The sequence below is a fragment of the Desmodus rotundus genome, chromosome 4 (assembly GCF_022682495.2).
Source record: "Desmodus rotundus isolate HL8 chromosome 4, HLdesRot8A.1, whole genome shotgun sequence".
In the NCBI taxonomy this organism is placed as follows: domain Eukaryota; kingdom Metazoa; phylum Chordata; class Mammalia; order Chiroptera; family Phyllostomidae; genus Desmodus; species Desmodus rotundus.
In genome coordinates, this window is record NC_071390.1 from 132,007,870 (window position 1) to 132,033,125 (window position 25,256).

Consider the following 25,256-nt stretch of genomic DNA (forward strand, 5'->3'; position numbering starts at 1 on the left):
AAGTGGGCCCACTGAGACATAGGTTTCTTTGAGAGATTAAGCTAGATATTTTTTTAACTTTTTATTTTAAAGTAATTTTAAACTTACTAAAAAGTTGCAATAATAATGTAAAGAGCTCTCAAATACCCTTTATCTAGTTTCCCCCAGTGTTAGCATTTTACATTACCATTGAATAATTGTCAAAACCAGGAAATTAATATTGATACAATACTGTTAATTAGTCCACAAACCTTATTCAACTTTGCCTTACTTTCGTCCACTGATTTTTAAGCTAGAAAATGTTTAAGACCTTTCAGCTCTAAAAGTCTTTGATGTGTTTAGTGTATTAAATTCTCTACCTTTATCTTGATTATTAAAAGCCAAAAAATTAAATTTCCCAGGACCGCCCAATATTCCAATATTCTGTTTAACTTAGTTAAACAGAAAAATGCTGAATTAAATTATTTTTAAGCCATTTTAACTTGATAAATGCCGTGACCCTTTCCTACTGTAACTCTCTTAATTAACTTCTTCTTATGCACACAATCCTCTTTCTCTGTGTCCAGAGCTCTGTATTGGTAATAAGCAAATCACATTACTCTTAGGCAACTCATGAGTAAAAAAACATGGTGGGAAGTAGAAGCCCACCTAACACAACTGTACTTACACTCATCTGTCCCAGAGATGTGGAGTGTGGGAGCCTCTACTTCATAGCCACTCCAACTACTATACACTCCCTCGTCACTTTAGAATGTTCTAGTTGGCGTTTCAGCTTTTTGTGAAGACCTGACTGTGAAACTGAAGCAAATCTAAGTTGCTTGTGTGGTCTGTGCATAACGGACCCAAGTTCAGCCACTGACAGACTCACCACTGTCTGCAAAGGTCCATTTAGACAAAGGGATTACTACTTGTACCTTTAGCTACTTCGCAAGTTTGAAAGTAAATTTAATGAGATGGTTTTAATGACATATCTTCAGTATCATCTGAAGAAGAATCTGACTTAATCCAGCACACCAACAACTCTAAATTATTTAGCACAGTGTAAGAAAGCCTTCACACAAATTGTTCCAATCCCAGATGAATCATGGAGACTCCTGAGATCCCAATTCTTAATACCTATTCCATTTTTCCTGGGCTAAAATATAGACTTCAGTATAAAGGGAATTCGGAGTAGAGATTATTTTCTGCTTTTTAAACCTTCATCTTCATATGTTTATCGGGTCATTGTCATATTATAATAAAGGTGGAGGTGAGGTACTACATACAAGCTCTCACGTCACTGGGGTGAACTCCACAAAACTCTGGTATTTCTTCCTGTCTATTCATGGGCTTGGCAGAAAATCTCCCTGTATTCAACATACCCAGTGCTGAGCTCTTCATCCTCCCTCCAAACTGCTCACCCCACCAGTGACATCACTTGCCTACCTACTACTTAACCTAGCGGGTGTCTCTCCAGTTCCCCCCCACCTCTCATCCTTCACAGCCACATATGTCAGGTCTGTTGCTTCTACTTTCTCAGTGCCTCTCGTATCCATTTCTTTCTTTCCAATCTTAATTCTGCTGCCTTAGTTCAGGTCCCCATCTCTCCTCTGGATTTTACAGTAGCCTCATAATTGGTCACACTGTGCACATAAATGTTTGCTATTATTGTATCATTTTTGTAGAATAAAACCCAATATTTTTAACAGGACGTTCAAGCCTTATAAGCTCTCTGTATTCTGATCATGTACGTCCCATGTTCTAAATCAGTTCATGCCATTCATCTACTGAAAGTCTCACAGTGGCTCCCCACTGCTTATGCAGGGGGGCTGATTGTCAGGGAAGGAAACAGATTTTGCCTGTCTTTGAATTCCCCAATGTTGAGGGCCTACCACAGCAGCCCGCACCTAACAGGTACCCACTGACAATTCACTGGGCTGAAATTAATGAAATTAGCCAATATCCTATGATTCCTGTTAATTTCTATAATGTGGCAATGATTTTTTTATCTGAAAACATAGGTTTATTTTCTTTAGGACTCATTAGGAAGATTCTGCTTAGCTTTTGCATTATAAAATGGAATAGCTAGGAGTTTGGCATTTGAATTTTCTATCCTTATTCTCCACATTTTCATTGGTGGAAATATTTTCAAATATTCTGCAACTGTACTCACAGTCCTAAACAGTCCAACTTCTGGAAAAACATGTTTATTAGTAGCATTTTTAAAATTAAACATTTTTTTAATTGCTGTTCAATTACAGTTGTCTACATTTTCTCCCCACCCCTCCACCCCACCCCAGCCAAACCCACCTCCCTCCCCTGCCTCCACCCTCCCCCTTGGTTTTGTCCATGTGTCCTTTATAGTGTGTCCATGTGTCCTGAAAACCCCTCTCCCCACTATCCCCTTCCCACTCCTCTCTGGCTATTGTTAGATTGCTCTTAACTTCAATGTCTCTGGTTATATTTTGTTTGCTTTTTTCTTTTGTTGATTAGGTTCCAGTTAAAGGTGAGATCATATGGTATTTGTCCCTCACCGTCTGGCTTATTTCACTTAGCATAATGCTCTCCAGTTCCATCCATGCTGTTGCAAAGGGTATGAGCTCATTCTTTCTCTCTGCTGCATAGTATTCCATTGTGTAAATGTACCATAGTTTTTTGATCCACTCATTTGCTGATGGACACTTAGGTTGCTTCCAGTACTTGGCTATTGTAAATTGTGCTGCTATGAACATTGGGGTGATAGGTTCTTTTGGATTGTAGCATCTTAAGAACAAAAGTTGAAACAGGGAGAGACATGTAATGGAATTTCTGACTTAGGTACAATTGAGAAATGATACAAAAAAAAAACTGGAGTGAGTTGATTCTACACAAGATTATATAAAGAAGAGTATTGGTGTTTTCCTCATATGTTAGTTTTTCATCCTCACCCAGGATATTATGTTGATTTTTAACTTGAATTTAGTGCATGTAAGTATTAGAATGAGCATTTCCTTCAAGTAAGAAAACAATTCTCTAGGATAATTTAAGTATGGTACTAATTGCCCAGTATGTTTAGTGCACTAAGATCTGAGTATCCTCCTATAAAACATTGTTAAAATGCACACAGTTTCTTCCTCTGTCCCCTCAGCCCCCTCACACACACACTAAGGATTAGAGAGGCTTCTTTCAGATTTATCATTAGATGCATTTTCGTGATAACACAGCTTCTGTTTTCAGCAATTCATCCATTCTCCTGTTTGGTCTTCTTCACTTGAAGGCATGTTCTCCTTGCAAAATTTTCATTGCTTCTATAACACCTTTGTATTTGCAATTTCACTCTAAAAGGATAGTAGCTTCTGGTGGACAATAGGCAATAGAAACAGATTGGTGGTATTGGCAGTGTTATTTAGATTTACATTTCCTTGCTTCAGTTCTAGTGGAGTTTAGAGAACGAAGGAGGAGAAAACATAATTAGTTATTTATAAGGGTAAGTATTGGCCTGTGAACACAAAATAATCATGACTGTTAACAGAATTTCATGACCAGTAATATGAGATCAGATTCAAATTCAAGCTCCTCCACTTATCATTTGTGTGACCTTCAACAAGTTATTAAACTGCTTTGAACCCAAAGAACTTTGTCTTTAAAATGGGGATGACAATAGCACCTTCAGGAGGATTAAAAATGTAGTAATAAGGATGACAACATTTTTTAAGCACCTGTGTAGTATGGACTATTATTCTATTTTACCAGTGAGGATCAGAGCTTATAGAACATAAGTAAGCTCACGCAGTTGGGTGAAATGGAACTGGGTTTGAACCAGCACATGAAGGGGTTCATGCTGTGCCTGCTGAATGCTTTCCAGTGTGAGCTATTATTATTTTCATTGTACAGAATTCTCTCAAGGTTAACTTTTTCTGAAAATTTTTTCCTTATTTTCCATTGTGTTTATACCAACAACTTTCTGGTTTTCCAGTGTGAGCTATTATTATTTTCATTGTACAGAATTCTCTCAAGGTTAACTTTTTCTGAAAATTTTTTCCTTATTTTCCATTGTGTTTATACCAACAACTTTCTGGTTGGAAAGCACTTTCTGTTCATGGAAAGTTGATAAAAATGAATCTAGTTGCCCGGTATTTGAGGGTTGGTTTGCAATGGTCACGACCGTTTGGGTCTCCTTATGTGATTTTAGTAGATTCAAGTGGGCAACTTCATACATGGATGGCCCTTAAATGACTTTTAGTTGTTTTAGCTAAAAGACTGGAAGTTCTACATCCGAAGATGGATTTGATGATATCTCTTGAACTCTCTGTTAATGTTCTCCCCTTTACCTTATATAAGCATAGAGAGGTACATCATTTCTTTTTGTGTTGAAACAAAAGCGGGGTAGAAAAGAAGATGAGAGCTCTGACTTTTACTTTCCTCAGAGGTCCTCACTAACTATGTGGCTTTCGCAGGAGAGGTGGTCCTTCTGGCTAACATGCCTGCAGACAGCCCCACAGAAGGACAGCACCTGCCTGATGGGAGGACAGCAACCCCCACCAGCACCTTCACCCAGCAGGACATCAATGAAGGCATCGTGTGGTACAGGCACTCAGGAGTCCCAGCCCAGAGTGACTCCTTCCACTTCCAGGTACCCTCTGCTTCCTGACCTTTCCAATGTCAGGGTGATCTGATGAAAACCATCAACCTTGTTTATAAGCACTCAGGGGATTTTCTGTGATTGCCTAGTAACCCTATTTGGGGGAAGAGAAAAGTGTGATTACTAGCACTGAGGGGTATTTTGAATATACTAATTCAATCTTTCAGATATCTCTTCAAGCGGAGTCATATAGCAAAGAGGCTTATAATAGATAATGGCTAAAGTATTTAGAAAAATGTTTCCGAAATATTAAAATGCCATATGGAAGAAAAAGTGTTATTTTTTAAAAATGTTTTTGGACCATTTACCAGCTTCTGGTAAGATCATGGGCTTGGTGGCCAAACCCAGGGGGTTCATATTTCAGTTCTGCTATATATTAAATGGACAGCTTTGGGAAAATTACTAGGGCAAGCCTTTGTGCTTTAGATTCCTCATCTTTAGAATAGAATTAGTGTGAGGAGTTAATGAGTTAATACATAGAAAGCATTTAGAATTCTGCCTATCACTAGGTAAGGGATTGCTACTACCATTTGTGAAGATTGGTTCAATATCAGCACTACAGACTGAATGTTTGTGTCCTCCTGCCCCCCAATTAATATGTTCAAATCCTTCCCTCCCCCATGTGATTGCATATGGACGTGAAGTATTTGGTAGGTGATTAAATTAGATGAGGTCATGAGGGGTGGGCCCTCAGGAGTGGGATTGGTACACTTACAGGAATCACAAGAGAGCTTGCTCCCGCCATGGGGATACACTGAGAAGATGGCAGTCTACAACCCAGCCGAGGGCCCTCTCCACAACCCAGCCATGCTGGCACTGTGACCTCAGACTTCCCGCCTCCAGAACTGGGAGGAATAAATTTCTGTTGTCTCTGAGCTACCCAGTCTGTGGTATTTTTGTTACAGTAGCCTGAGCCAGCTAAAACAACTAAATCAAAAGAAGACTGTCAACAAATGAAAGAAAAATAAATTATACTGGGGACATTCTCTGGCTATTATAAAATACAGAGTCCAGCACAAATAACACCCCTTTTTTATTATAAAATCTTTTATTACAAAATGAGAAGGATGTAATTCTGTAACATACCAATACCACACTCAAGCATACCATATGACATTTTAGGTGAAATATTCAAATCAAAACTATAAATTATTACACCCATATTATTACACCACCAACCACACTCAAGCAGGTGTTACTTCCTGTATAATTAGAGGTTAATAAAAAAGAGCAGAGAATTCAAACCATTTGAAATTGTAAAAGAGTCTCCCAAATAATTAAAAAGAAATCAAAATGGCAAACTACTAAGAAATATTGACAAGGAGGAAATAATTTATCAAAACTTAATTGATGTGGACAAAATAATACTCAGAAGAAAATTTATGGTTTTAAGCTCTTATGATTGAGCAGAAAAGTATGAAAATAAATGGACTAAATACTTAACTCAAGAAGCTAAAGGAAACTTAAGAAAAGCAAAAAGAAGGAATTAATGGAGATAAGCAGAAAACTGATTAATTATAAAGTGCTAGAACTGATACATGAGTACAAAACCTGATTCTTTGGAAAGACCAACAAAGTGAGACAAACCTCTGTGAAGGACAATTGGGAATAAAGAACCAAACAGAAGTACAAAGGAGTGGGGAAGTATGAATGAGAGATACCATTTAAACATAAATACAGAAAAGAATTTGGGGACGTGCAGAGAAAATATAAAGAAGCAGCCATGGTGCTCAGCCAAGCCCCTTTGTCCGGGAATCCAGTTGGGGATAAACTACCACAATAGCTCACCTTGTTGAAATGGCCCTACTTTCTGCTTCTGATGCCTGGCATGCACATCTTCGTTGCTCGGCGCATTTACATTGCATAAAAGATGTGCTTTTCCAAAGAGCAAGTTGAAATAAACTTGGAAACCATTAAAATCAGATTATACCAAGCACATATGTGCCCTTTGCCCGAATTAACTTTTTGTTTCTAGCACCTGGGGACTCAGCAGAATGAGTCACAATGGAAGCAAAGACCTCAATCAGAGGAAGTCACCTAGCAAACTAGAATCCTCAGATCTGCTTTTGCCTTCATAGACATTAGGATGAAGAACATTATCAATCTGGAGCATTTCCCTGGAAAGGGATTCTCAGCACCTGCTCGAAATCGTATTTGATTGCCTTTGCAAGTTGGTTACTAAGTGGGTAATTATAAAATAGCAAAATTTACTCATTTTTTTAACAGACCCTCTTGAGTTTAAGACATCTGGTTGAACATTGTTACTTAGTAAGTGGTTTCCTTTGAAGAATCTTCACTCATTTTGCGCAAAATGTTTAAAACTCCTATTTGATATCTCCCAAACTCATGGGATATTCTTCAAAATATTCTCAATAGTGGTAGTATATCATCCTTTGGAAATAGATTTTAAAATATAACCAAATAGCCAAAGACATGCAGAATCCTGTCTGGTAGGAAGAAGAGTAGTAATTTGGGTTGAAACAGGGAGTAATTATGAAGTAACAAGCTCAGTTTCCTGACGTCATTGCTGAACTGCCTCTGAAGGCGAGTACGAGACAACTCTCTGAGCTAACGCTGTCCTGGATGTACAAGGTTTGCTGTGCTTGTTTTTAAAGTCTCATTGTTTTTTAGGCTTAGCTCATATTTTGACTTGAAATGACACAGACACTTTAACTATGTGCTAAGAAAACAGCAACTTTTCTCCTTCATTTTAGTCTAAATCCTTTAGTCCCTAGAGGATTTTAAAGAACAACAACAACAAAAAAATTGCTGTTTTCATGATTCTTTTTCTTCCCTTTTTTTCTTTCAAGCAGAAACTGTAATATGAGCTGCATGGACTTAATTTCATTTTAATGTTCATGTGCTGTCATGAGGCATCAGTGCCTTCCATCTGCTGCTTTGCCTGTAAGACTCGGGCTTTTTGTGACATGCGTGGCTTCACCAAATGCAGCCTGGCGCAGGGAGAAGAAAGCACACACACTTTTGTCACTGTTGGCACGGGGAGGAGCCCTGGCTTCTGTATATTCAGAGCTTGTTGACACAGCCTCAGGGGATGCGATTTTAAAAAGACCAACATGTTTCACACCAGTGTCTTTACTAAGGAACCTAAAACTGATCCCCTTGCTGGGCAGTATGCTCACATTTCACCACCTGCACAGGGTTCCATTTCTCTTCTTCAAGACGCAGGAAAACGTATCTTCCTGATCTCCTAAAGCTTTCAGACAGTCAGCTTGTTCAGCAGAAAGACCGCAACCTGCTGACTTGGTTAAATACTGACCCTTACTGGCTTTTTGTGACTTTGACACCCTGCTTAACTGTTTTGACCTTCAGTTTCCTCATCTGTAGAAAAGGAGGTAATATCCACTTTTGAGAAGTAGCTGGTGCAGTGCCGGACCCGTGAGAGACATTCAGCGAATTAGAGCTACTGTCACTCGTAGTATTCCTAGCGGCACTGTGAGATGGCTCCTTGAAAACACACAGGTATTCTGAAGCTTGAGCTCCAGGCGACAGGAGTGGTCAAGACCCAGAGAAGACAGACAGTTTTTTGGTGGTGTTGGCCTAACTAGAGAAAACGTAAGAAGGGGCTGCTATTCCTGCCTTTTTCTCAGAATTTATGGAACCTTGCTCCCCCTCCTGTGGAATTAATGCTACGACACAGGTCACACAGGCTTCATAATTTTTGCAAGAAGCTTAAGCTGGAGCAGACGACAGAGAGAGGAGTGCGAGGGAGCTGCTCAGTAGCTCTGAGGAGGGAGAAGCTGCATTAAGAAAAGCATCATTTTTTTTTCTGTCATTTTTGAAGCAAGAAAAAGTTGGTTTTGTGACCACTACACTAATTGTTACGAATTGTGCCTTGCAGTGATCAGACTGAGATTTGTCATTTTTATAACCTAGCTGTGCTGGATAAAAATTTAAAAAATAGAATAAAAATCACATATCTAACATGTGTTATGTGTGCTCATAGTGAAGCATTATATTGCCGTCAAAAGTTGTGTTTTTAAGAATGTTTAATAATATAGCAAAAATCATAGTATTATGTTCAGTAAAAATTTAGAATACACAGTTGTATATAAAGTTTGGCATATGCATAGGAAAAAGATTAAGCTAAAATGCATCAGTATGTTCATATCTACTATTTTTAGGTAGTGAAAGTCTAGATGACATTTTATTTCTTATTTACACTTTCCTGCATTTTCAGAATTGCCTGAAATGATTATGTATACTATTGTAATGCAGCAGCAGATAGAATTCAAAGACAGACGATTTGGGGAAGGGGAATGGTAAACACACGCAAACACGCTCTACCCAATGGAGGCTCACCAGCAGCACGTTTCTCTCCAGGTTTCCAGTGCCACGGATGCCCACGCCCACCTGGAGAGCCGCACGTTCAACATCGCGATTTTACCGCAGACGACTGCAGCGCCTCAGCTCTCTCTGGGAGCATCTCTCCATATGACTGTGAGTTGGATGGGAGGGCTCGAGGTTTCCGAGGTTTGCTGACGGGGTTTGATGGATTGCCTTGTTTTTTCTATCTGGTGAATGCCTGGCCCGGTGCACAGATCATACTGGCCCTGTAAGCACATTTCTCATTGACTTGAAAAAGAAACTTAAAATTCCCAGAATGAAAGGAAAGTTAGATGGAATCCACCTTGACCTCTCATCCACTGATGCTCCCGCTTTACAGCTTCCCAGACAGTCACTGAGTGGTTGCAAGGAATTTCAGGCATATGTCTGTTTAATCAGTACCATTTAGGTGCAATTCTCAGACAGTTATAGCTCTACCTCGCTGGAGAAACTGTTTCCCATTTTTATAGAAGCTCTATTACAAATTTCTTTTCTGTTACAAAAATTTCCTGAAGAAGCTGGTGTCTATGCTGAATCCAGGGAGATAAGTGACAATTACCCAAATGAGAGTTTTGAGGGCAGGGTGGAAGGAATGGAGAGGTGATAGCAAAGGCACTGAAAGGCATACAAACAGCACGTGCAAAGACCCAGCAGCCAGGGAGAATACAATTGTTGGCAAAAATGGCAAATAGCTCAGTAAGACTGGAGAAATTAGGAAGGCAGCGTAGGAGCGGTGGGGCTGTGGAGGTCAGTGAGCTCCATCACAAAAGGACTTCCATGCTGTGTGGGAAGGAGTGTGGGCACATGGAAAAGTTTGAAGTGAGGCAACAGCTAATTTAGTTCAGACGATGAGCAGCTCCCGAGTAATCCTACATCTAGGGGGGATGTGATGCCAGTACCCCTCTTCCAGATGGAGCCACATTTTAATCATCATGGGTCTACATTTTAGTTAGCGCCCACATAATTACACTCCAAAGCATGCATCGGCCTTGAGCCACAACAAAGAAATCAGCTATAGTTTTAGAAATTACGGGTCTGGAGCATGACAGAGACATAAAGGGGGAAATAGAAAGTTTTTAATGAATAGTTGATATCGGCATTTCCACCGTAAACCATAATTTAAAGAAATCATAATTCAGCAGTACTATAAAGTCTATAATTCATTATTCTGACTGAAGGAACTTGGATCAGAATTTTCTCTAAACTGTGAAGAAAAATATGCATGCACATTTCTTGCCAAATGCTAATGCAGTGTAACTTGGAGTTTAGAGGGAAAAGATGGGCCAGGAGTGATGCAGATGGCGCCGTTCCCAGTCTGTTGCCAGGGGCCGCTAGAGACTTTCCAAGCTACTTAACCTTTAGGATCTCAGGTTGCTAGTTTGCAGCTTAGGTCTGTTTGTGTAACTTAGGATATCACAAAAGTCAGTGTATCATCAAATGCAATTAGCCTGGTCTTTCATTCCTTAAAGTACACATAGTTTGTACTTCTTTTGATAGTAATTAGGGCCAGTGCTGTAGAGCACACTTGTAACCTGTGACAAAAACACATTCTTGATCCAGTGATTTGGACTCATCGAAGTACAAGTTTTGCATACATTTGGGAAATGCATTATGAACGTACCTATACTAAATGCATGCATGATATAGTCATACCTATATTTAAGGGTAGAAATCTACCTCTCCAATCATTCAGTCATACACTTTTGAGCCCCTCATTTATGCCAAAGACATAGATGATTCAATGACCATAAAATACAGTTTTTATTTTTAAGAAACTTAGAGTCTAACAGGGGAGAAGAGCCAATAAATACGCACTGACAATATAATGATCAATGCTGTGACAGAGCCGTGATAAGGAGGCACAGAGGAGGGCACCTGACCCAGGGGGGCGTGGCAGGGCCATGGAAGGCTTCCCTAGGGGGGCGAACTGAGCTGGCTGAAGTGAAAATTATCTCTAAAGCAGGGTCTCCAGCTTCCGCCTGCATTAGGATCGCCTGCTGTGTCTGTTACATCACAGATTGCTGGGGCCCACCCCAAAGTTTTCTAATTTAGTCGATCTGGTATAGGGCTAAGAATTTGATTTTCTAGCAAGTTCCCAGGTGAGAGTATTGCTGCTGCTCCACTTGCCACACTCGAAGAACCACTTATCTGTGCTAGAAATGGGGGGAAGTTCAATCTAGGCAAAGGAGCAGCAGGTGAAAAAAGGTGGAGACACAGGAGAATGTGACATGTTTGAGGAATGAGAGTTCAGTTGTCTGGAGCATGAATTCCTACGTGAAAAAGAAATAAGATATGAGAGTCAGATCATGGAGGACCTTAACGATAAAAAGAAGGAGTTTCCATTTTGTCCCAAAAGGCTCTTGGGACAAATACTACATAGCAAACAGGGGCCTGATCAGATTTTCAATACAGGAAGGTCATTCTGTCTGCAGGGTAAAGAATACCCTGGGTGGGGACCAGACAGGGAGCAAGGAATCCAAGAAATGGACTATTGCAGCCATCTAGAACAAGAAAGGTTAGTAGCATGAAGCCATGCAGTGCCAGTAAGGATTCAAAGTTAGTAGGACCTAGAAGAGAAACTTGCACACCCATGCTCACTGCAGCATTATTCACAATAGCTAAGAGGTGGAAACAGTCTAAATGCCCTTCAGCAGACAATGGATCGAAAAAATGTGGTATATACAACAATGGAATATTATTCAACCTTAGAAAAGGAAATCCCATCATAGCTACAGTATGGATGAACCCTAAGAACACTGTACTAAGTGAAGTAAGCGAGTCACTAAAGGACAGAGTCTGAGGACCCACTTATGTGGGCTATCTAAAGTGATCAGACTCTCAGACACCGCAAGCAGAGTGGTATTGCCCCTGCGAGGGACAAGGGGACAGTTGTTCGGTAGATACAGTTTCAGTTTTACAAGAGGAAAAATTCTAGAAATCTGTCGCACAGCTATGTGCATATAGTTAACATTACTGGAAGTGTTATAGTTAACACTTCAAAGTGGTTAAGGTCAGGGGGGACAGTAGAGAAAGATTAAGAGATATTTAGAAACGTCCTGGTCAATTAAATATGAGAAGAGGGTGAAACACCCCAAGTTCTGAGTACACTGACATGCCATTCATTGAGATAGTAATGTATGAGGACTTCGAGGGGAGGGGTGGAAGGCATGATGAGTTCAGTTTGGGGGCACATCTTTTAAGGGTAGGTAGGAGATCAGTAGATAATCTGGGTTGGAGATACACCTTTAAGAACCCTTAATACTACATAGTGGTTACATCCTTGGGCATAACTGAGATTTCCCAGGAAGACTCATTAGAGCGAAAAGCAACATAATCAAATACCTGCCTAAATTGAAATTGGTTCTGTGACCTTTCTGTGATTCTGTTTTTCATCAAATGTAAGATCCTTTAAATGAGATCTTATGTTTAGTTTGTAGTGCTCATCAGAATTATATGAATACATACATATATAAAATATATATCATATATATGGGATGAGGGGGAACCCAAAAAACTCCAGAATTATCTTCTGGAGGGAGGGCCTCTTGTAGTACAGGCTTCCCCTGCTAGGTGAGTGTTCTAGGAACCCATCTGTGTCAGTGTACCAGCTGGCATTGTTGTGAGAGGCTGCATTCGGCTTCAGGGAATTATTTTTGAAGACTCTTTCTACACATTTGACCATTTCATGATGGGTGATACATGAGTGCACCTGCCCACACCGAGCTGAGTGTTCAGCAGTTTTTGACCAAAAATGTCATGACCTCCTGTGTCCCAGTCTCCCTATTCACCTGGTCTTGCCCCTAGAAACTTTTCTTTGTTTCCCCGATGAAAAAAGTTCACAAAGGGAACCATTTTGCCCATGTGGAAGAGGTGAAACAAAAAAGAGCAGAAGCACTAAAAGGCATCAAAATCAACGAGTTCAAAAACTGTCTTGAGCTGTGGAAAAAACGTCTCAATAGATGTACTGCATCAAATGGAGAGTACTTTAAAGGTGACTGAAGTTTAAACATGGAAGAATAAATGCACAATTTTAATAAATAAATTATGTTCTTACATATATAAACATATATGTACACATTTAGGATATATATCAAATTTGGGCATGGAGTTCTGAAAACATGCATATTTACCAATAAATATCATAGCCTAGACAGTGTAAGATTTTGAAATGAGCTAATAGATTCACATCAACTCATAGTTTTCTAAGTAGCCATCTACTATTTCACTTAGAAAACCCTTAAGGGTGGAATATTTGATTAATTAATCTTAGTATCGCCCTCAGTATCTTGCCAATGCTGCATAGGAAGTAGTTGTTTAGTAAATACTTGTTGACTGAATGGATATTTTCAGACCTACTCTCACGTAGTTAATAACTCCCTAAATTGTATCCTCTTCAAATCCAAGTAAATTAATCATATAGGCATATGCACACATACTTTTTTTAATATTCTATTTCCAATTCCTTTCTTAAAGGGAAAAGAAATTCTGTTAACTCCTAATGTGAAAGACATATAGTATTTATTCTTTCCCTTTTCAAATGGTTGCAGTGCTCAGAGTTGCGTTGGACAAAGTCACCACTTGAGGGAAAGGCCTTGAATCAGCCTTTCTCTCCTGGTTTCGTTTGTTTTCAGAGTGATTGCTGTAGCAGAGTTCCGTTAAGACCTCCCCTCTTGGGGCTAGTGGGGATCAAGTCAGCAGCTGACCTGTTTTGTGATACAGACTCCAGTCTGGGCATGCTCTGTTTATTTTGTGGTTGTGGGCTTCTGTGTCCATGTTTATTCTTGAGACACCAATTCTATGAGAAACCAACAGAATTATTTCTGTAATCTCTGGAAATGCTTGTTTGTCCATTGGAATTCCTCCTGTGCTTTAACTGAGCCTTTTACACTACTTAGAATTTCTTACGTTACTACTTATGATTTTCCCCTACAAAAAAGTGGAATTCTTTGAGGAAAGGGTCTATATCTGACTGATATCTCCAACATTAGTCTGCGTGGTGCCTTGCACATAGTAGTCTCTTACTAAATAACTTACTACATGAATATACGAATGAATTAATCTTGTTGTCCTAACTAATAAACTCTGTGAGAAGATAATTTTTTGTAATACCTACTTTTTATGTATCCAATCTTATTATTCATGGGCATCTGCTTTCTCGGGCCCATTGTGGGCTTTGTTGCTTTAATAAAGTGATAGCATGTGAGATTGGTCTTTCTTTTAATACAGGGTGAAACGATAATGTCTGTAATTCCTGACCTAAAGTCTAAGTTATTTACACTTTCCTAAGGATTAAGTGTTAAAATACTTGCTCCTCCTCATTCTTTAGATGATGTTGAAATGCAATGGAAAGTGTTCTAAAACAATTACTGATTAAGTTATTATAAAAAGTATTTTATTATTTGATTTCTTATCTTAATCCTTTTATTTTGATATGTTTTATCCACTCAACAAATTTTTATTAAGTAATTCCATATACTAGGTGCTTGGGATCTACCCATAAAGCAACAAAAATTCATGTTCTCATGGAGTTTACATTCTATTGGGTATAAATAATAAAATAAATAACTCACATATAGTAAGTTAGTGAGAAGTATCATGGTAAAACAAAAAGTAGATCAGGACCAAGGGTATTGGGAATGTAGTGGGGGAGGAGATGTACGTTGCAATTTTAAATAAGGTGGTCAGGATGGGCTTTATTACGACAATGACATTTAAGGAAAGACTTGCAGGAAGTAAGGGAGATAGCCATGCAGATTCCCGAGGAAAGAGCATTCCAGGCCCAGGGAACCATGTGTTTAGAGGCATTGAGTTGGGAGTAGGTGTAGATGTTCAAGGAACCGCAAGAAAGCCAGTATGGCTGGAGAACAGTGAGTGAAATCAAGTGTGGTTGACATGAATTCACAGATTTGCTAAGCATGTGAGTGGGGGCCAGTGGGGGGCGGTATGGGAGGTGGCGGAGGGTGCAGATCATGTCAGGCCTCATCATTATAGGAACTTAACTTTCATTCTGCGTAAAATGGGGAACCATTGCAGGGTGCTGAGCAGAGGTCTACTGTAGTTTTTAAAGGGATCACATCGGCTGCTGTGCTGAGATAGAGTGTGGAAGGTGGTCAGGGGGCCAAAAAAGCAGCTGGGAGCCATCCTGGTGGTGGCCATGGCCATTGCCATGGCCGTGGGGGGAAGTGGTTGGATTCTGGATACATACAGAAATGATATGAGTATTATGAAAGTCATTATTCTGTAATATTCTTTTGTTGACAGATATGTTAATAAAAGTGTCTTCTGTAGTGATTTCTATGAAATTTAATTTCTCATTTCTTACTATGTTTAATTGATGAGTATTGAACATTCCAAATAGGCAATATTAAAATTGATTATACTTTGATACATCACAACCTCAATATTGCTTTGTTCAGAGAATTAAGTCCTTTTTATACCTAGTGTCTATTTCTATTAGTAGAAAAATAGTATCAATAAATTTCATGGATAAGAATTATCTGCTATCTTGGCTGGAACATATTTCTCTTTTCTATGGTCTTATGTCTGTGCTAATTCTTTCTTCTTATCACTTCATGTAGAGGTTTAAAGAAACTTCTAGATTTTGAAAAATATCTCATAATACTCAGAATTTGCAGTTATTCTGATGGTTTTGAGATCACAACGGTGGCAAATGGTACTGAACCAAGAACTGAGCCTGCACTTTTTCATCTGTGTATCTGTGTGCACACATGTACACATTTATAGGTGTGTGCACACATGCACGGGCTGTGAACACCTTATATAGGACTTATATGTTTAATTTGTTGTCCTTACTTGTTTTATTTTAGGGTGAGAGACCGGGTACTATTTTGCAATCCTGATTTGCCTTGCTTTATACCTTCCAGAGCTGAGCAATGGTCTGAAATACAACTCTACTATAGAGGGATTGTCCTAACCTACTCATGCTGCCTCTCCCCAGGACAAGTATGCCTTGGGGACAATTAAAAGAGCAACTGTAACGTTCAGTCTTTTCATGATTAAAAGGAAGAACACCACGCCTCCTCCATGAGAATTACTGAACCCTACTTAATCTTTTCCTACACAGGGAAATTCCTTCTGAAGGAAGCAAAGCTTCAAGGAGCAGGAAGGGGGGTCAGACCCTTCAGGGGTCAGTTAGGAAGAGCCTGCAAAGGGCTGGATATGTTTGTTCTGTGCTATTGACAGCATGTGTGACCCAGTAAAGGGCATGTGCTCACACTACTTTCCCCTCTCTCCTCTCCACTGGTTTTGCTGCTGTCTGCACCTCACTGGTATGCCTGGTCGTGAGATACTGAGTCTCTCCCCCTGTACCCCTCTTTTTTGAGTGTTGTCAGTGATGGTGTATGATGGATATACACAGGTGAATGGATAGTAAAGGCTGCTGCATACGCATTGGCCTTCTGAGTAATTTTCCTTGTGTCTTCATTGGATTCTGAGAACTAGAAGGGAAAAGCAGTATCTGGTTCTTTTGAATAGTAGAATGGAGGCAAAGAGAAATGTTAACTTTTATTTTTTTCTTTAATAAACAAATAATTCTTAAATCTCAATTCAAATGATGAGTCTCTGTTGGTTTTTGAGTTCATCTTCAGTCCTCTGAAACCATCACAGTTAAAAAAACAAAAAATCACAGTTCCCATCAGTAAAGCTGGGGGGTTAGAGGGAACTTTTTAGCAGATGCAACCTTAGTTCATTAAGTTGGAAGAGCAGAAATGTCACAATCCAGCTGTGAACAGTAGAATAGCCAGCTGTGATGGTTCATTTTCAAATATGCATCACTGTGAGCAATACGGAGGCAAAGTGGCCACATTGGGATTCCCAGATTAAACTTGGGGCAGAGGGCAGGAGAGAGAAGGGTCAGGGTGCAGGGAAGCCTGAAGAGGACTCGATAGCCCTGTGAGCTTCCTAGGACTGGGACCAATCTATGGTGCAAGACACCAGCTCCTTCTTTAGGACCCTCAGAGAAAATTTCATGTGTGACTAATTTAAAAGCCCAGAATGAGTTTGCTTTTGTTTTCTTAATAAGATTAGTTTTTGCTTCTGGCTTTTGTTTTTATCACACCATTCCTTTTCTCTTTCTCCTTAAACTTTGCCTAGGCTCAGGAAGATGACCTGACTGTGATTCAGCCTCATTCCCTCTCCTTTGCAAATTCCGAGAAGCCAAGTGGAAAGATTATATACAACATCACTCTACCTCTGCATCCTAATCAAGGTAAGATATGCAGTCAGTGATCTCTTAGGTGATGTTTTCTAGCTGTTGACCAGTCTTAAAAGTGCTGGAGTTTTGTCTGCTTAGACTTGTTAAAATTTTAAGGTGTAACAATTACTGATATCCCATGTTCCCATCCCCTGAGTTTAGAACCAATTTAGAAAGAGAGACACTGTGGTCAGACCAAGGGAGACGAACGTGTCAACTTTGGCATCAACAGAGCCGTACTGGAGAGAGTAGCGTGCATAGCTTTAGCCACTGGATTGAGCTCCCCCTCCCTTGCATAGGCAGAGCTGGGCAGACACCTGCGCAGACATAGGCACTGCTGTAGGGACAGAGCCTGCCCTGGTACAGTTAGGACAGGTGAGCAGGCCAGAGTGAGAATGTGCTAAGGACAGGAGTTCTGCCAGAGAGCTCAGTGGGGGCTGAGCCACACACACTCCAGTAGGGGCACATGGAAAGGTGAGTCCAGTCAGAGGAGAGGCGGGCCCCTACTACCAGTGCTCACCTTAAGATCTCTGAGCTTTGGGTTTGACTAATAAGCCAGTGCCCAGGAGAGATGTGGCTGTCCCTTGTAGGAAGGAGATGAGCTTCTATTATGACGGTTCTGCTTCCGTCTCTGAGGCAGCTCTCCCAAGACCAGTCACTGCCCTAGATGTAAGCCTGTCACATTATCAAATTCCCAAAGAGAAATCAAAGTCTAAAAATTAAGTTAAAATAAGTTTTTAGACTTTGATAAAATAAAAGAAAGTTTTAAAAGTTCTAAAAATTAAATTTTTAGACTTTGATAAAATCCAAAGAAATTAAAAGTCTAAATGTCATCATCCTTTTTTTAATCTGAGTCATAGCTGGAGTCGTTCTCCTTCTGTTGCCAGGGAGAGATGATGTTCTTTCCCTGAATGGACTGTCTCTCAGCCCTTCAGAAGTTGAATCAGTCCAACATCAAGCCTCATGCATATCCTCCTTTGAAAGAGATAATAGGACATGAAAGAAGATCACAGCATCAACTCTGTGCCTGTAAAATTTAGAAATGACAGGCAGACTGGCAGCTCCTAAAGCATTTATCACAAGCAGAGTAACAATTGTAGAACCAGGTCTTAGAACAATCAAGATCCATGTTACTGTCACCACAGATCATCACAGAGACTAAGGAGTTCCTGAAGGAGAAAGAGTAGACTGAGAAAAATTTTACCAGGGGACCCATCTGTGCTATTTTCTCAATAACTTTGACCTTTGAACTTAAACTCAGTTGAGAGAATCTCACGATTATGGTACAGCGTCTATGACTTCTGGAGAATTACCTGGTCTAAGCTATGGTAGGGGCAGTAGTTTGTGTCTCGCTGTTGTTGATAGTCAATGATTCCTAGTCAAGAGTGTGTTTGGGTTTCAGATTGGGCTTTCCTAGAATAACAGAATAGCATACCAAGAGCAACCTGAGAGCAACTGTTCCTGAAAGATAAAAGACTCTCACCAGTGGGGCAGGCAGCTGATGGCTCTGGTGACAATTAGCCATCCAGAACTGCGGTTAATGCTCATGCCCAGTCTCTTCTTCAGGTATCATTGAACACAGGGACCAGCCTCACTCTCCCATCCGGTATTTCACACAGGAAGATATTAACCAGGGCAAAATCATGTACCGGCCTCCCACAGCAGCGCCCCACCTCCAGGAGATCATGGCCTTCTCCTTCGCTGGTAATGCGTTCTTCTCTCTTTTGAGGCACCCAAGCTGTTCTCTGTGGATCTTTATGACAGGCTCACCCTAACTCTCTCTGTAGTCCTCCTAGATAGTTCTAGGCACTGTTTTACAGCTGACCAGAATAGCTTGAGACTTGTGGGCCAATATGTAGTTTGGGCTCAGTTCATCACTTTTTAAAAATTTATTCATGCATTCAAGAATACCTTCAATAAATCTTCATTTTATGCTTACTATGTGGCAATCACTGAGCGAGGCCTTGGACATCTAGTGGTGAGTAAAAAGGGACATAAATCCTGTTCTGGGCAAGTTTGGGGATCTAAGTATAGAGACGAATTCAATAAATAATCCCAGTAATGAATGTTTAATTGCAGAATGAGATGAGAGCTCTGAAAAGTGGTGGAATTAGATGCAACAAGACTGAACTTGACTGAAGGCTCAGTGGAGGCTACCGCAGGGTGGAATTGACCTTGGAGAGATGGGGAAAAACTAACTAGTCTAAGTATACGTGTTGGGATAGTTTAGGTGGAGCCCATTCCCAAAGAAAGGACACACGCCCCGTGTGCAGAGTCCCTGGGGAGGGAGAGAATGTGGCATTCTGGATGTGGATGGTTGAGCAGAGCAGGATTGGGCCTGGAGGGAGGGAGGCAAGACCTTAGAGGCACTGCAGGCCTGTAGGGATTTGGATCTTTATCCCAAGAACAATAGAACCTGGTAGGGAGTTCAAGATCTAGGGGGATGGCTTTTCATAAGGAACTCTTCAACGGCAGCAATATGAGTGGATTTGCAAGGAGGCCAGAGTGGATGGGCACGTGGGTGAAAGGGGTACAGGAGAAGGATCTTGCAGTACCTCAGGGAAGATCCCATTAGGAATGGAGAATGCAGGCAACCTTTGGAGATTAAAACACGGTTTTGTCAGTAGGCGTATTTTTAAAGGAAGAGAGGACTAAATAACAGAAAAACTGTATTTCTAAATCAAGCCAGTGTGTGCTGTTCCACTAGGCCAAGGTAACCTCAATCCTTACCACCCCTAATCTCTCCTCTCGACCCAGTAATCAAAGCTACTGACTAGAACGCAGGAGTTTTGAGTTCCTACCCTAAATATTTCTGTGCCTTGGAATGAGCCTAAACATCTTGAAGCCTGTTTCTTTATGATCTTTAAGGTATATGTACCACATAACACAATTAATATCAAATACTATTTTGATATGGTAACTGTATTAATACAGGATAGCTGTTAATTTTCTGTGATGAGTTCAAATAATTTTAGAGTTATGTTTTAAGTTACGGCCAACATGTAAAGTAATACTTGCCGTTATTTATATAAATGCAATTGTCTAGGAAATGATTACTCCAGTGGATAATCTCTAAGAGTGGGGGTAGTCTGCTTCTCTAAGGAGTATCCCCTAGTGTTTAGTAACGGGGTAACCATTAGCCCATGCAAATGTTCATGGTTCTCTAACCCCTACTTTATGCCGGATATCCTGGGATTAGAGGGAAAGAAAACGTGTCAGCCATGGTTGAAGTTATTTCCATATCCATTACACTCATCTGAGTTCCCCGAGCCTTTGTAGAGAGAGCAGAGTCCTGTCCCATATAATCTACGGGATAAATGCTACGAGATAAATCTCTCACACTGTTGCAGTGTGTAAATCATTGTCCCAGGCGCCACTCAATTCTACAATGGAATTACCCACCAGAGCCTTGTCGGTGATATATGACATCACCCACATTCACAGATTTGTAAGATTTTATGTACTGATAAAATGAGATCCGAATGACTTATAAATCACTTTGACTGCTGAGATATAAAATTATTCCACTGTGTGGTTCTTTTTGTTACTTAAAATTAGTGCTGGCACCATTAAATTCAACGTAACATTATCAAATGACCTGGTAGCCTTTCCTAAAACCATAGTAATTTAGATGAAAACATTCTTTACTTTTCTAACCTCTGGCCCATATTTTATACCTTTCTTATCTGTCTCTGACCCTAAAATGTTTAGTACATTGATTTTTTCTCTTCTGTTCTTGCAGGTCTCCCAGAATCAGTGAAATTCCATTTCACAGGTAAAGATTTTAACCTCAATTTTATTATATAATGGAATTTTTCCTTTTTCTTATTAGTCTTTTCTTTTTGTTCTCTTCATCATTACTTTTAGCTTTCTTCTAATCCCTTCACCTTTTACACCCAGCCTGCCAACCCCCTTTCCCTCTCCCAGCTGTCAGTCTGCTCTCTGTATCTACAACTCTCTTTCTATTTTGTTTGTTTACTTCGTTCATTAGATCCCACGTATAACTGAGATCATATGGTATTTGTCTTTCTCTGACTGGCTTATTTCACTTAGCATAATACTTCCCAGGTCCATCCAAGCTGTTGCAAAATGTAAGATTTCCTTCTGTTTTAGATCCAAATAATATTCCATTGTGTAGATGTACCACAACTTTTTTATCCACTCATCTACTGATGGACACTTGGGCTGCTCCCAAATCTTGGCAATTGTAAACAACACTGCAAAGAACATAGGGGTGCATATAACAGTGTTTTGGGTTATTTTGGAATGAGGCAGTTCCATTTTAATTCTTGAGGTAGCTCCATACTGTTTTCCACAGTGGCTGCACCAGTCTGCATTCCCACCAGCAGTGCACAAGGGCCCCTTTTCTTCACATCCTCAACAACACTTGTCATTTGTGCATTTATTATTGATAGCCATTCTGACAGGTATGATGTGATATCCAATTGTGGTTTTAACTTGCATTTTCTTATGATTAGCAACTTTGAGCATCTTTTGATATGTCTATTGGCCATCTGTATGTCCTCTTTGGAGAAGTGTCTATTCAGGTCCTTTGCCCATTTTTTTTTTAAATTTTTATTGTTATTCAATTACAGTTGTATGCTTTTTCTCCCCATCCCTCCACCCCACCCCAGCCCAACCCACCTCCCTCCCCCACCTCCACCCTCCCCCTTGGTTTTGTCCATGTGTCCTTTATAGTAGTTCTTGTAATCCCCTCTTCCCATTGTCCCTGCCCCCCCCCCTGCCCTGGCTATTGTTAGATTGTTCTTAACTTCAATGTCTCTGGTTATATTTTGTTTGCTTTTTTCTTCTATTGATTATGTTCCAGTTAAAGGTGAGATCATATGGTATTTGTCCCTCACCGTCTGGCTTATTTCACTTAGCATAATGCTCTCCAGTTTCATCCATGCTGTTGCAAAGGGTATAAGCTCCTTCTTTCTCTCTGCTGCATAGAATTCCATTGTGTAAATATACCATAGTTTTTGGATCCACTCGTTTGCTGATGGGCACTTCGGTTGCTTCCAGTACTTGGCTATTGTAAATTGTGCTGCTATGAACATTGGGGTGCACAGGTTCTTTTGGATTTGTGTTTCAGGGTTCTTAGGGTATAATCCCAGAAGCGGAATTGCTGGGTCAAAGCTTTGCCCATTTTTTAAATTGGATTGTTTGGGGGAATTTTAGTGTTAAGTTTTATCGGTGTATTATAAATTTTGGATATTAACCCCTTATCAGATATATTATTGGCAAGTATTTCTCCCATACAGTGGCTTGTCTTTTCATTAAAAAAATGTATTGTTGTTCAATTGCAATTGTTCCCATTTTCCCCCTTTATTCTCCCCTGCACTACCCACCTCCCACCCCCATTCAGCCTCCCCACTCCGTTGTCCTTGTCCATGGGTCCTTAGTACATGTTTCTTGACTTGACTCTTCCCCTTATTTCTCACATTATCCTCCCTCCCCTCTGGTCACTGTCAGTTTGTTCTTTATTTCCATGTCTCTAGTTCTGTTTGCTCGCTTGTTTGTTTTGTTGATGTCTTTTCATTTTGTTGATGGTTTCCTTTGCTGTGCAAAAACTTTTTAATTTGATTAGTCCCATTTGTTCATTTTTTTCTATTGTTTTCCTTGCCTGAGGAGACATTTCAGAAAAAACTTTGCTTTAAGAAATGTTTAATATTTTACTGCCTATGTTTTCTTCTAGCATTTTCATGGTTTTGAGTCTTACATTTAAGCCTTTAATCCATTTTGAGTTTGTTCTTGTGTGTGGTATAAGAAGATGGTGTAGTTTCATAGGTTTTGGGTTTTTTGGGGGGTTTTTTGGCATGTATCTGTCCAATATTCCCAGCAGCATTTACTGAATAGTCTCTCTTTGCCCCATTGTATGTTTTTACCTCCTTGCCAAATATTAATTTCTATAAAGGTGTGGGTTTATTTCTGGGCTGTCTATTCTGTTACATTAATCTATATTTTGGGTTTTATGCCAGAACCATGCTGTTTTGACTACTATGGTGTTGTATATAATTTGATATCAGGTAGAATGATATCTCTAACTGTGTTCTTCTTTCTCAAGATTGCTGTTGCCTATTGAGGATCTTTAAATGTTCCTTATAAACGTTTGGAATATTTGTTCTAGTTCTGTGAAATATGCCATTGGTATCTTGATAGGAATTGCATTAAATCTGTAGATTGCTTTTGATAATGTAGGCATTTTAATGTTAATTCTTCCTGTCCATGTACACAGTGTGTGCTTCCACTTATTTCTATCTTCTTCAGTGTCTTATAATTTTCCAAGTACAGGTCTTTTACATTAGTGATACCTAACCTTTTTGGCACCAGGAACTGGTTTTGGGTAGACAATTTTTCCATGAACTGGGGTGGGGGGTGGTTTCAGGATGATTCAAACACATTAAATTCAAGTTCACCTCCTGCTGTGCAGCCCTGTTCCTAACAGGCCCAGATCAGTACCAGTCCGTGGCCCAGAGGTTGGGGACCCTTGTTTTACATCCTTCGTTAAATTTATTCTTAGGTATTTTTTTGATGCAGTTGCAAATGGGATTGCTTTCTTAGTTTCCCTTTCTTATAGTTCATTATTAGTGTATAAAAATGCAACGGATTTCTTTATGTTTATTTTGTGTCCTGCTACTTTACTGAATTCATTTCTCGGTTCTAGTAGTTTTTTGGTGTAATCTTTGGTGTTCTCTGTATACATTATCATGACATCTGCAAATAATGACAGTTTTACTTCTTCCTTTTCAATTTGAGTGCCTTTTATTTCTTCTTGTCTGATTGTGGTGGCTAGGACTTCTAGCACTATGTTCAATAAAAGTGGTAAAAGGGAACATCCTTGTTTTGTTCCTGATCTTGAGAGAAACACTTGTAAGTGTTGCCCATTGAGTATGATACTGGCCATGGTTTCTTCATATATGGCCTTTATTACATTGAGGTATGTTCCCTCTATTCTCAATTTGCTGAGAGTTTTTATCATGAATGAGTGCTGGATTTTATCAAATGCTTTTTCTGCATCTATTGATATGATTACATGGTTTTAATCTTTCATTTTGTTTATGTGTTCTATCATGTTTAACTTTTAAGATCTACTCTCTTAGCAACTTTCAAATATGCAATACAGTATTATTAACTATAGTTACCATGTTATACATTACACCCTCAGAGCTTATTTCTCTTATACCTGGAAGTTTGTATTTTTTGACTGCCTTTACCCATTTTGCTCACCTCTTATCCCCTACCTCTGGCAACCACTAATCTGTTCTTTTTATTTTTTTAGAGTCCACATATACTTGAGATCAAATAGTTTGTCTTCAAGTTGTCTGTCACAAATGGCAAGATTTAATTCTTTTTATGGCTGAATAATATTCCATTATATATACCACATTTCCTTTATCCACTGATCCATCAATGAACACTTAGGTTTTTCCCATGCCTTGGCTATTGTAAATAATAGTACAGTAAAGATGGGGATGCAGATATCTTTTCAAGTTAGTGTTTTCATTTTCTTCAGATAAATACCCAGAATTGGGATTGCTGGGTTATATGGTAGTTCTGTTTTTAATTTTATGAGGAAACTTCATACTGTTTTCCATGGTGGCTACACAAGTTTGCATTCTCAGCAACAGGGTTCCCTTTTTCTTACATCTTCACCAACACCTGTTAATTATTGTGCTTTTGATAATAGCCATTCTGATACATGTGAGGAGATATCTTATTGTGGTTTTGATTTGTGTTTCCCTGATAATTAGACCGGTAAACAGTTTTTCATGTACCTGGTCATCATATGTGTGTCTTCTTTGGAAAAACATTTATTCAGATTTTCTACCAATTTTTTAATCATATTTTTTTTGTTTTTGCTATTGAGCTGAATGCGTTCTTTATATATTTTGGATATTAACCCCTTATCAGATACATGATTTGCAAATATTTTCTTCCATTTCATTGATTGACTTTTCAGTTTGTTGGTGGTTTTCTTTGCTGTGCAGAAGCTTTTTAGTTTGATGTAGTGACAATTGTTTTTTTCTTTCATTGCCTCCCCTTTGGGTGTCAAATCTAAAAAATTATCAGCACAGCCAATGTGAAGGAGCTTACTGCCTAGGTTTTCTTCTAAGAATT

General features: G+C 39.5%; 1 protein-coding gene across 3 annotated transcripts in view; it reads left to right on the forward strand.

Annotated features, from left to right (window-relative positions):
- Positions 1–25,256, forward strand: part of FRAS1 (Fraser extracellular matrix complex subunit 1) — a 423,027-nt gene that overhangs the window by 294,561 nt on the left and 103,210 nt on the right. For all 3 annotated transcript variants that reach the window (XM_024577139.4, XM_053922841.1, XM_045184911.3), the window contains exons 31-35: positions 4,395–4,570; positions 8,921–9,037; positions 17,036–17,150; positions 18,702–18,839; positions 20,878–20,910. In XM_024577139.4, the coding sequence (XP_024432907.2) occupies positions 4,395–4,570; positions 8,921–9,037; positions 17,036–17,150; positions 18,702–18,839; positions 20,878–20,910 (579 nt within the window). The remainder of the gene's footprint in view (positions 1–4,394; positions 4,571–8,920; positions 9,038–17,035; positions 17,151–18,701; positions 18,840–20,877; positions 20,911–25,256) is intronic.